General features: G+C 31.7%; 1 protein-coding gene across 4 annotated transcripts; it reads right to left on the bottom strand.

Annotated features, from left to right (window-relative positions):
• Nucleotides 1–304: 304 nt before the first annotated feature.
• Nucleotides 305–9,895, bottom strand: LOC111992091 (OVARIAN TUMOR DOMAIN-containing deubiquitinating enzyme 12). 4 transcript variants are annotated; one of them, XR_010630006.1, is made up of 12 exons: nt 9,642–9,895; nt 8,658–9,054; nt 8,299–8,567; nt 7,459–7,532; nt 5,233–5,287; nt 3,980–4,054; nt 3,817–3,890; nt 3,669–3,717; nt 2,718–2,802; nt 1,810–1,866; nt 844–1,045; nt 305–611 (listed from the first exon to the last, which is right to left on the bottom strand). XR_010630006.1 is itself a non-coding variant. In XM_024023896.2 (11 exons), the coding sequence occupies exons 2-11, from the start codon at nt 8,995–8,997 to the stop codon at nt 544–546; spliced, it is 1,146 nt and encodes a 381-aa protein (XP_023879664.1). In that variant the 5' UTR covers nt 8,998–9,054; nt 9,642–9,894; the 3' UTR covers nt 305–543. The 4 variants fall into 4 exon arrangements, 3 of the variants coding, with proteins under 3 accessions (XP_023879664.1, XP_023879665.1, XP_023879661.1); XM_024023896.2 differs by lacking the exon at nt 844–1,045 and having other exon boundaries at nt 9,642–9,894; XM_024023897.2 differs by lacking the exon at nt 844–1,045 and having other exon boundaries at nt 8,658–9,031; nt 9,642–9,894.
• Nucleotides 9,896–11,505: the final 1,610 nt, after the last annotated feature.

Raw genomic sequence — 11,505 nt, 5'->3', positions numbered from 1 at the left:
CTATATCGTGATTTTGAATATGACAACTTTGGAGTTGATCTGAAGTATATTTCGGCCACATCCTTTCTAGGAGATTTTGAATAATTCAAACCATGGTAAAATGAGAGAGCCGAAGAATACCAGATTTTTTTTTAAGTGGCTTAATTGATCATAAGTTTTATCAGCACTAACAAATGATGATCCTGACATCTCAAACTGGGGTCCCTTTGTTTATTTACTTTGGCTTAGTTTTCTCCTAAATGCTTATAAAAAATAAGAATAAATCAGTGGATGGAAAAACCTAGTATAAGCGGACAATAAAAAATGATGGAAAAACCAATAGAAGATGGAATTAAGAGGACCATAAAATCAATGAATGTGTAAATTAATATTTACAAAAGAATGAACAGCACAGCATAAGCAGAGACCCACAAAGAAACCACCATATCCACCCTATACTTTACAAGGAGCCATTAGCCGAAGGTTGAAAAAACTATACAATGGAAGCTTGGTACTAAAGCTTTCAGCGGGCAAAACAAGTTGAATTAGAAATTATGGCAAACTTCATGAGCTGATCAAGTTCCCAAAATTCCACCATTTCCTTTTTTTCTTTGTGTCGACTGCAGGCAGATCTAAACATGAAACAGTACAGAAAGAAACGTAATTAAAATCACTGCAAACTTAGCAAATGTTGCTAATATATATGCTTGCATCTTGTGTAAAATAATCACATCCAAACCTTTTCAACAGTTTTTTGATGATTAAATACTTGAGAAGAAGTACAGACATTTGAAACTAAGTTAATGGAATTGTATCATGTTTCTATCTAATTATTTATGAGCGCCTAGTATGTCCTAAACCCACCTAATTCTTTATATAGGAAGAGCCATATGAGATAGAATTCACTGGCTTGTTTCTGCTTATTCATAAATGATTATGCTCCAAAATTTCATTATTGCTTCTCTTTCCTTGGAATTCTCTGGCATGTTTCTTTTTATTCATAAATGAAAATGCTCCCAAATTCCATTATTGCTTCTCTTTCCTTGGTCCCTTTATTCCAAAATGCCTTCATGAAATATAGATAGAGGAAGAAGTAACCCATGGGAATGGTTATTTAAAAAAAAATAAAAAATTCCTGATTTAGACCTTAAAATCTTACTACTAAAAAGCAAAAAATGACTCAGACCTTAAGTAATATCTTAAATATGTAAGATCTCATTATGATCCCAATTTAGAGAGTGGGATCTTATGTGATCATGATCTTTTTTACAATAATTATCGATTTATACAATAGTTATATTTTTTGGCTGTTTATTTATTTATTTATTTAAATCCACATGTAAAAAGGATATAAAGGATTTGAAGGTGCAAAAACTACTCAAATGTTACAAATTTATTATTAGTATAAAATAAGGACCACAATCTTTATGGAAAGGAGTGTTTATAACACCAATTCCAAATTAGTTTAGGTGTTAGACTTTGCTTATTTTAATTATCGGTAAAGGTAGTAAAAGTTCAAAATTTATAATCAACTAAGCAAATAACTTTATCTACAGTTCTACACAATTAAAGAACCTTGTGTTCATTGCTTCTTTCTTCTTTCGTGATGGTTACTTGAATAGTAGACACATAGTACAAAACGGCATGTGTTGAAAATTTTTAGTTTTCAGTACTTTTAAAATATCATATTGCTACATTACTATTAGTTATTTTAATAGCTTGTAAAATCTTAACAATCTTCAATTCAATCTTCACCAATGTTAGGTATGGTCTAACTTTTCATTTGCCGAAAATTCCAGTAAATTTATATTATGAATAAATATATATTACCTCCTTCTGGATAAATTGAATTGTAATGCACCTCAGCCCAAAAGCTCAAGAAAATAACTGCACAAGCCAAAGAGATTGTGTTTTACACTAACCATCTTACCAAACAAATCAAAACATGACAAGGCTAGGAAAGAAAAGGCATGAAAGTTATCCACTCAGATGATCAGAATTAGTAAAAAAAAATCTTTTTATTTATTTTTGATAAGTTTGGCCCCAAGAAGAATGGGGAGGGAAGATTCAAACTTGTGACCTTTGCTTTGCTAGGCATGATTCTAGCCGATTGTAGTACCCCTTGGGGTTGTAAAAATGTTTTATATCTTACATATAGATTGGCTAAATACAACTGCAATTTACCAAGTTTGGTTCCAGGCTAATCATCAGAAAATTGTTCAAAGGGTTCTGATGATCAAGCCAAATTTAAAAAAAAAAAAAAATCACGAAGTCAAGCGAGACATCCAAAGATTGACAAAAGTTTCAAAGGGCTCAAAAAATATTCAAAACTCTACATACAATCAAGAGAGTTGTGGATCAGACAGTAATGTTCAAATTGATCAATATCATGATTTACATAAACATTATTTCACGAAGAAGCTTAAAGGAAGGGGGGGGCAGGGGTTTGGATTATAATTTCAGCATGATTCAGATATTCAAAATAGCAGGTGTTGTTTGTGAAAAAAAGTTGCTTTGTGTCAAATTAATTTATAGCAGAGAATACCAACTTTCCTTGACATTTACAACAAGCATACATGAACATGCATGCATCTTAAATGTGACACTGGTAACGTTAAAAATAGATTCTTCCATTTTGACATCACAACATGTATATCAATCAGAACAACTACAAACTTAATCTGCACTGGTTATTACACATCAATTTTTACAACAATAATGAACAATTATATTCTTACCTCGTTTGGACTTTTCGATATGTGGAAGGATCTCAATGTAACATGTGTCCTTAAATGAAGTTAGCACAAATATCTTGACTCCAAACTGCAAACATATAGTAAGACATGCATCATTCTTCAACCATAGAGGGCTTACACACACACACACACACACACACAGATATCAAAGAATTATAAAGCAAAAATCACTAAAACACTCTTGCAGCACATATTACATCAACACAGAAGGAGGGGGAGGAGTGGGGGAGAAAGTAACACTTCTAAGACACAACTTACAGAAAAAAGCGCATTGCAGAAAAAAGCGTATTGCAGATTTGCTTTGAAAAAAAAAACTCTACAAGAAGGCATTTACTTGATCACCTTGGACAAGTTAATCATAAAGTATGCTATACATGAAATTTTATTCATGCTGAATGGGAAAGGTTCTGCATATTTAACCAAAAGTTAAAAATGTGACACATAATTTAACCCATGTCTGCACCCAATAGGTGTTGTTTACAATTTCTTGTCACCTTAGGCAATTTACAATTTTCTCCCACCTATCCACTTGCAGCACATTTCCATAATCTTATTCATAACTTACGGTACACAAAAGTAAAACATTTGCAATTTTAGCATACACCTTCAGAAAATTTCAGCCACTAAGTGGTACAGACACTCTCAAGAGCTAAACTTCCTCTTATAAAAAAATGAAAAGACCCAACTTCCAATTGTAATTTTCTAATGTCAACTGCTACAGTATAAGCTATATTCCTTACATATAACTTAACAGAAAAACAATAAACTACTATCCACATAGGATATCATGATGGGAAATTCCTTCAAGTTCAGTAAAGTGTAGGCAATCAGGTAATAGAAGTATCACTGGAAAACATTAAAAATTGTTTTCTAAATCACCAAAGATTGCAGAAAGTAAAGGGAGAAATAGGAAAGTCTTATAGTTCCTCATACCCAATCTGCAGCAGCCTGTAATGTCACATGATCACCCCATTCGCCACTCCTAGTTCATGAACCCAAAAAAAGGCATATAAGCATGAGAAATATTGTAATATATATTTTTTTGAATAAAATACCATTATAACAGACAATAGCACAATACTTGCTCATTTTCTTCAAATAGTCATTGTAAGCCATGGGGACATAACCCCTGTACATTTCCGGGTGACACTTAAGCTGATGACAACAACAAACAAAAATTATGACACTTCAAATAAATAATTAAGTTTTGACATCTTAATAAGGAAAGATCAAATGCAACCAACCTGTTGAGTAATCTGTTCTCTTACAGAAGCGTGGTGGTCAGGAGAACGATACAGTTGATCAGATAAAGCACGAAACTGGGAAAATACAGAACTAATAAGATGTCTTTCAAGTATATAACATTGAGAAGTAACGCCAATAATTATTATCAAGCATCACAAATATAAATACATAACCATCCACTTTCACAGATCAAGCAATTCACTTGCACTGTAGAGGGCATACATCAACAATCTGGACCTTTCTCACTCAGAAATCATGAATGATGAATTTGTTACAAACGCATGTGTAGAACTCACCCTTGAAGACCGGCTTACAAGGGGAGGGTGCCCAAGAGCTTATAAACACATGGTTAGGCTTATACTTAATCCATGTGGAACACTAGGATCATAACAGAATTTTACACAAGGATTTAAAAAGAAACAAAGCTTCTTAAGTCAATGGATAATTATCAAATAATTTGAAGTCATTTAAATTATAGAAACAGAAATCAGCATGGCTGGACAATTTCATTTGCAACTCAAATGAGGCATTTATACAAATTAGAGAAGAAAAAGACCAAATGTCGGTAACTGCAGTTAATGACCATTAAAATTAAACAAGTACATATGTCAAGTATATCTGCATGTGACTTGGACACCAACTGAATCTGGCAAAGGAAAACACCCCAACCTATAATCTATTCAAATAAGGCATTTAAAGGGTAGTTATAGCAGAAGATCCAGATAAAGGTTTGTTGCCTTCATTGGATGCCTATTACTTAACATAGCATATCAGCCGTCCCAAAATATTAGCAAATGACAACTCAAGGAATCTTCTGTACATGATTCATGAGGTCCACTAAGTTCCAACTTATTTTGGATTTCACTTATAAATTGAATTGAATTCACATAAATCATTTTCATGAAAAATAAGGCTAAATTTTTTCTGGTGCAATTAATTGCTTCTAAGGGCGGACTTAGAGAATAAATATTATGACCAGCAACTAACATCCAAGAATGTACTGCAAGGTGATACTCATAACAAGCCCATAAAAAATGATAACCGAGATATAATGTGCAGGCATTAAATATTATAAATTAACATTCTTTATCTTCACCCCCATCCCACCCAAAATAAATAAATAAGCAATAAACCAAAACTATTTTTAACTACTGAATAATATCATAGAACCCATCGTTTCCATTTCCAAGCATAAGCATTTATGCAAAAATATTTTTTTGTGTGCATGTGTTGTGGGGGGGAGGCAGCCAACCTGGCAGTTACCATCTCCTTGAACCTTAAGCTCAACCAGCTCATATAACTTCAGTCTGAAAAGACCAAATATCTTAATATTAGATATGTAGTAATTTGAATGAATTTTCAATTATTATAAATACCCAAAAAGAAAAGTCACACACTAAAGTAATAAGTAATAACTTATAAAAATGTAAGAACTTCACAAGAAAAATGAATTAAAAAAACTATGTCACCAAGGACATCACAAAAACCTCATTCATAGCCATGTCAATAGAGCTCACATGTGAGAAACACATACAAAATGTAGATCTTGGATTTGTTAAAATAAAGATGACTCTAAGCTTATATTCATTACATTTATGCCATACTCAGAAATACTTTACCCTTCCAAACTCTACTCTTTTTACCCACCCCTCTTATAAATTCCAAAGCCACCCTAATGTAGGTTTTGGTTTTAGAAATAAAAAATGCCACCGGCATTTAGATTCTTGAGAATGTGATGTTGGGGAACCTGAATGCCCAAGAAAGTACGTTGCCCACGTTTGGTTTGATTAGAAATCTATTAAGAATCTTGAGAATGTGAGGTCACAGATTTGGTTTATTTCCAAAAATTTTATAAGAATGATTTATTCTTCCCAAATTATCCTTAGATTTATAAATATAATGTGTCACACGTGTATTACCCATCACTTTTACATGGCTTATACCAAAAAAATAAATAAATAAATAATAATAATAATAATATGAACCATGAATTAACTCAAATCTCCTAAAATAATAATAAGAACTAGCCTCTGAGCATGCACGTGCTCAGGAGCTCTTTTATTTTTTGGGTAAAGATTAATAATTTGCATTTATTATAATTTGAAATTTCTACTTTTTCCAATCACAAAAAAATAAATAAATAAATAAATAAAAAAACTAAGATTGTAATGAATTTTTTTTTTTTTTTTAAATTGAAAAAAAGGAGGACAAAAGAAACAAATACATCGTGATGAAGTAAAAAAAAAAAAAAATGAATACGTGGGGTGAGTTTTGTAGATGAGAGGAGTTTTAAAACTAACAAAAAAGTAATCCTATTTTGTAGGGAGTTAGTGAGTAGAAGTAGGAATTTAAATCAACGTAAAAGTAGGAGTTTATTAGAAGCAAGAAAGCATTTCAACGTAAAAGTAGAAATTTATTTTTTTGTCAATTTACTATTTTAACTCAATTTTTAAGTTTTAGGTAGAGGTATTTTTGACAGTAAAAAAACAACAACTAACTTTCTTTTTATAATTTACTATTTTAATCCCATTTTTAAGTTGTTGGTTAATTACTTCAGGGATATTTTTGACAGAAAAAAAAAAAAAAAAAAAAAAAAAAAAAAAAAAAAAAAAAAAAAACTAACTTTCTGAATCCTCTTAATATACACAGATTATTTCATTTAAAAAAAAAAAATGGTTTTCAAGGATATCATTCCTTGTCAATCAAAATTATTTATTTTCTTAACAGACAAAAAATTTCAAATAGGAGATAAAAAATTTTATTAAAAAAAAATTAAAGGTGAATATAACCATAACATCAACCAAAAAAAAAGTTGAATATGTAGCATTAGCACTTTATTACATATAGTTAAATTGAGGGAATAATTATATCTCTTTAAAAAATAGAACTTTCCCAAAGCATGGGAATGTGTTACCCACCTTTTTAAAAGGGTATCCACAAACCCACTAAATGGGAATCCAGATGCTTGTAGGTATCCAGATTACCTAGAACTATTTGTAACCAAACATAAGGATGCTTGGAAATCCTAAAAGATTACCCTGGACCAAACGACTAGTACACGTCAAACAATAACCCTTTTTTTGATATGTAATATGATAATCACTTTCTCCACAAAGTTCCAAAACATGAACTTCAAAATCCTGCCCATCTTAAAATTTCAAAATGACCCCTAAACCTGCTCATTACAAATTCAATCCTGATATAATAATTTCAGATTTTAGTGCCCTATTTAGTATTTATGCTCTTTGTTCATAATTCAAGTTCCCCTTCATTCTGTGCAAGTGGAAAATTTCAGTTCTCAGTACATAAATCTAACATGTTAAGACTGGCAGCTCAAGGGTCATTCAAGTGTTTTTGATGAATTATGAAGGCTGCTTTAATAGTTGTAACATTTTCAGTAAAAGCATATAACAACCTGGACAGCTCAAAACTCAAAAAAATACTAAGCATAGAAAGACAAGAAAAAATGACACAAGACCTCTCTAGCAGCCTTTGATGATCTGATATTTCTTCATCAACTGTGGGTATTTTCTCAATAGTTTTAGGAACATGCTGCAAAAAGTAAATGAGAGAAAGCATCAATTGCAGTACAATTTAAATGTCAAAAGCCACAGCTTGGAGAAGAAACTAAGAAAGTGGATCTATCTGCTCAAAAGTAACCATATTTGGTTCAAAGAAATTAAAGTCAAATTGATGTTGTAATGAAACTAGGCTGTAATTTAAAAGGATTTGACTCACAGGAGATTTAGGACAAGTATATATATCCATTCTATTCCCAACAGCGCCCCTAAAAAAACTAGAGGATGATCTATGTCGCTGATCCACTTTAAGCTGAACTGCTACTCTCCTTGATGTTACTATAATAAAAGTTATTCCTAATTCATTTATGGAATCTGCTTTACAATGGCATCATGTTCAATATGTGTGAATATTGACAGCCAAGAATATCACAGCTTAGGAGAGGTTTGAAAATCAAAAGCAACTAAACACCCACAATAGAATAAATTCACACCCATTCTCACTGTGACTTTAATTAAGCATCCTGGATACAAAACCTTCATTTTCTTGAAAATGCTAATATCTCTCTCTCTCTCTCTCTCTCTCTCTCTCTCTCTCTCTCTCATACTTTTTAAAAGGACACAACACTACACGTAAGACATTCCAGACAATTCCACTTCTAGCCATTCAATCCTCCTATTGTAATATATTGCAGATTCCACACACAAATAATGAAAAGGAGGATGACAATGATAATCTATGACTTGAAAATATATGTTGCCAGACAGATGAACAGAACAACTGAAGATACCATACTTACAGGAACAGGAACCATCTGATTCAATCGTTTGCCTACTTCACCATCAAGACTGGACTCATCAGCTATATCGAATATATGTAACAAATCATCCACAAAAGATGGTTTTCCTCCTCCTGGGCTAGAGCATGAAGCGAACATTTTAATTTCAGGATGTACATCATTTTCCACTCTGTTATGATCACACGCCTCCTCTATTATGATTCCGCAGGGAACTGCATTCTCCATCTGTATGCCAGGTTCATTTGCTGCTTGCTGATCATTGTCATGCCCTACATATTTGTTGGCAATCTATCAAATAAGGAAAACAGAAAATAACACCAAAAATGAACAATAATCACAAAGGCAGCGGCAGCCAGCACCTAAATTTCCATTACCATAACTATAGTGTCTACCCGAAGGACCAAGCCAATTCTGTGCAAGAACAGATTCTTGCAAATGCTCTGGCCCACCATTAGATACTCCAGAAGCTTCTAAACAATCAATCCGCGAAAATTCTTCTTGAAGCGCACGTGCTACAGCCTCATCATTCTCCACATTAGCCTTCTCACAATAAGCTTCTCTAACAAGCTCGACTCGACTCAAATCTTGGTCATATCGAGTCACACCACTACAAGAAGCATTATTCCTAAGAGTGCAAACATCTAGCAGATGATGGAGACCCCACCGAGTAACATCAGGATCATAATCATACGTTGCCATTTGCACGCATAACTATAGGTTGCTTCCTTTATCCCTATGCCCAAAAGATTTTGATATCTGGGTGAGACACATAAATTAGTCACAGTAAAAAACTAAACATTCAAACTAAAAATTTCATATAGGCATAACCCAATTAAAAGAATCTCAAATATTAACAAAAACAAGCCAAACTTCAATGTAACAGTTCCTGATACACCTAATTACATAACATACCTTCAACCTTTTGAAAAAAAATTGCCAGATATGATAAATGCAGTTAATCCACAATCAAATTATTTCTATCAAATTTTGATGCATAACCCACAAATATGAAACTATACCCTGAAACATAAACTTTCAAATATGTGCAAAAGTGAAAACTTTCAATCAAACTACTGAATTAAGAACCAAAGAGCAAAACTACGGAATTGATTTATCATCAAACTTTCAAACTCTAAAATCAATAACTTAAACTAACAAATAAAACAAAACAAAGACAACAAATTCAACTAAAAAAAAAAAAACCCCTAATCCTAATAAATTCCACAGTTTTCAAAAAGTTCCAAACTTTTTTAAAATTCAAACAAACCCCATTTAAAAAAAAAAAATGAAAATTTTGGTAGAAGTAATGTAAAAGAAGAGACAAAGTACGAAACTTTACGTACCTGCGTGAGTCTGAGAATCAAAGGAATAAATTGTGGGAGCGAACGAAGCTAAGAATGTTTCTTTGGGTTTTGGTTTGCTTGAGGATAAAATTTTTGAGGAGTAGAGAGTGGGTACACGCGCCAAAAGTTATAGGGGTTTAAAGCGTTAAAGGTCGAGCAACTTAGTTAGAATGCGGAATCGTAACGGAAAGAATGTAGGCTGAGGCAAGACTGCGGAGTGGGTGAAAACTGTCGTCTCTTTAGGCCTGCTTTTCTTGAATTTCGTTTTTTCCTTTTTTTAAATGACGCCGTATCAAATCGAAACCGCCATCAGCTGACGTGGCATAGTTGATACTTCGATACCCCATTAGGGCCACCACTGTTTACAAAAAAAAATCTTTTACAAGTTTCAACTTTCCTTGTAGGCGAAGGTAAAGCCATAAGTCAAGTTTTTTTTTTTTTTTTTTTTTTTTTTTTACAAGATAAAATTTAAATTTAGCCTAATCTAAGTGTATATATGTATGAAACTCTTTTTTAGAGACTTGAACCTTAACTCTTGTCCCCCACATTTCACAAGTACTTATACTTGTGTAGTAACCATCGCATTAAGGATGTAAAAATACGTGTAATATTGTTCTAGTAACGCTGTTTAAGTGTAATGGAAATACGCGTGGGTGAAAAAATATTGTGAAAATACGTGTTGTATTAATTAAACAATGAAAACTGTTGCTCAAACAACATTACCAAACAGCCCTTGAATTTTTTTTTTTTTAAGTGTTTTGGGTGCAATTAACTTAATTAATAAAATTTTTAATCGTTAAAAATTGAATCTTTGTGTTTTATTCTATTTTATTATTATTATTATTATTTTTTTTTTTGGTGATCAATTGATACAAAAAGTTAAAAAGTTGACTTTTTTTTTAGTATTAGCCATTGAATTTAACTATAATGGTGAGTATTGTAGGTGGATCTTAATCTATTCTAGTGTATTGAATAGGATATTAATTAACATAGGTTATTTCTAGACACGTTATGTAGATGTCATGTTCAATACACCCTAGTTATGGACGTGTGTTATATTTCAATATTTATATAATTGTTAAACAAGAGATTTGAGTATGATTTTAAAAAAAAAAAGAGATTTGAGTTTCGACAATAATTCTTCCCTTCTTAATCTTTTTTTTTTTTTTTAATATATGATCCATTGATATAAAAAGTTAAAAAGTTGGTTTTTATTTTATTTTATATTAGCCATTTAATTTAACTATACTCAGTGAGTATTGTATTGGATCTTTAATCTATTCTAGCGTATTGATAGGATATGAATTAACATAGGTCATTTTCGAATGCATGTTATGTTTATGTCATGTTTAATATACTCTAGTTTTGGATGTGTTATATGTTAATATTTTGTATAATTGTCAAATCCTTTATTACGTGGTTTGTTACTTTGTTGTGATTTTACTTTGTCATGATTGATTTATAATAATAGCATCAAAAGAGGACGGTATGAAAGTGATGTTAATTGGTCAATAAATTACGTTTATCTCTATGGTAAAAAAAAAAAAAAAAAACTAACAAAATATGTCATATACTTATTATTTTGTTATAATTTGATAGTTGGGGAATGAGGGATTTCAACTCCTAAACATTTTTGTTTGGAAACCAATAGGATTCATTTAGCAAATGTTAAAAAGCATGGTGTGTGGGTTAACTAGTTATAGTTTTGATTTTATTAAATGAAAGGAAATTATTTTCCCCTATGGCCCCCTATAGAAACAAATGGGGCAACTTTTCAAAGTATTCATTTTTATTAACTTTATTTTTGGCCATTCAAAGAGAAAATTAAACACCTACTTACTGATCATTTGTAAAATATAACACG

The sequence above is a fragment of the Quercus suber genome, unplaced genomic scaffold (assembly GCF_002906115.3).
Source record: "Quercus suber isolate HL8 unplaced genomic scaffold, Cork oak 2.0 scaffold_129, whole genome shotgun sequence".
Lineage (NCBI taxonomy): Eukaryota > Viridiplantae > Streptophyta > Magnoliopsida > Fagales > Fagaceae > Quercus > Quercus suber.
The sequence above is the reverse complement of the archived record's forward strand: the minus strand, read 5'-3'. Positions and strand labels throughout refer to the sequence as shown.

Excerpts from the sequence above, each read along its gene's own strand:
- LOC111992091 (XM_024023896.2), bottom strand. The coding sequence starts at position 8,997 with ATGGCAACGTATGATTATGATCCTGATGTTACTCGGTGGGGTCTCCAT. Across the intron at positions 7,533-8,298 it reads ATCAGATGGTTCCTGTTCCT|CATGTTCCTAAAACTATTGA; the intron begins GTAAGTATGGTA and ends TACTTTTTGCAG. Across the intron at positions 1,867-2,717 it reads TATCGAAAAGTCCAAACGAG|TTATTTTCTTGAGCTTTTGG; the intron begins GTAAGAATATAA and ends TGGCTTGTGCAG.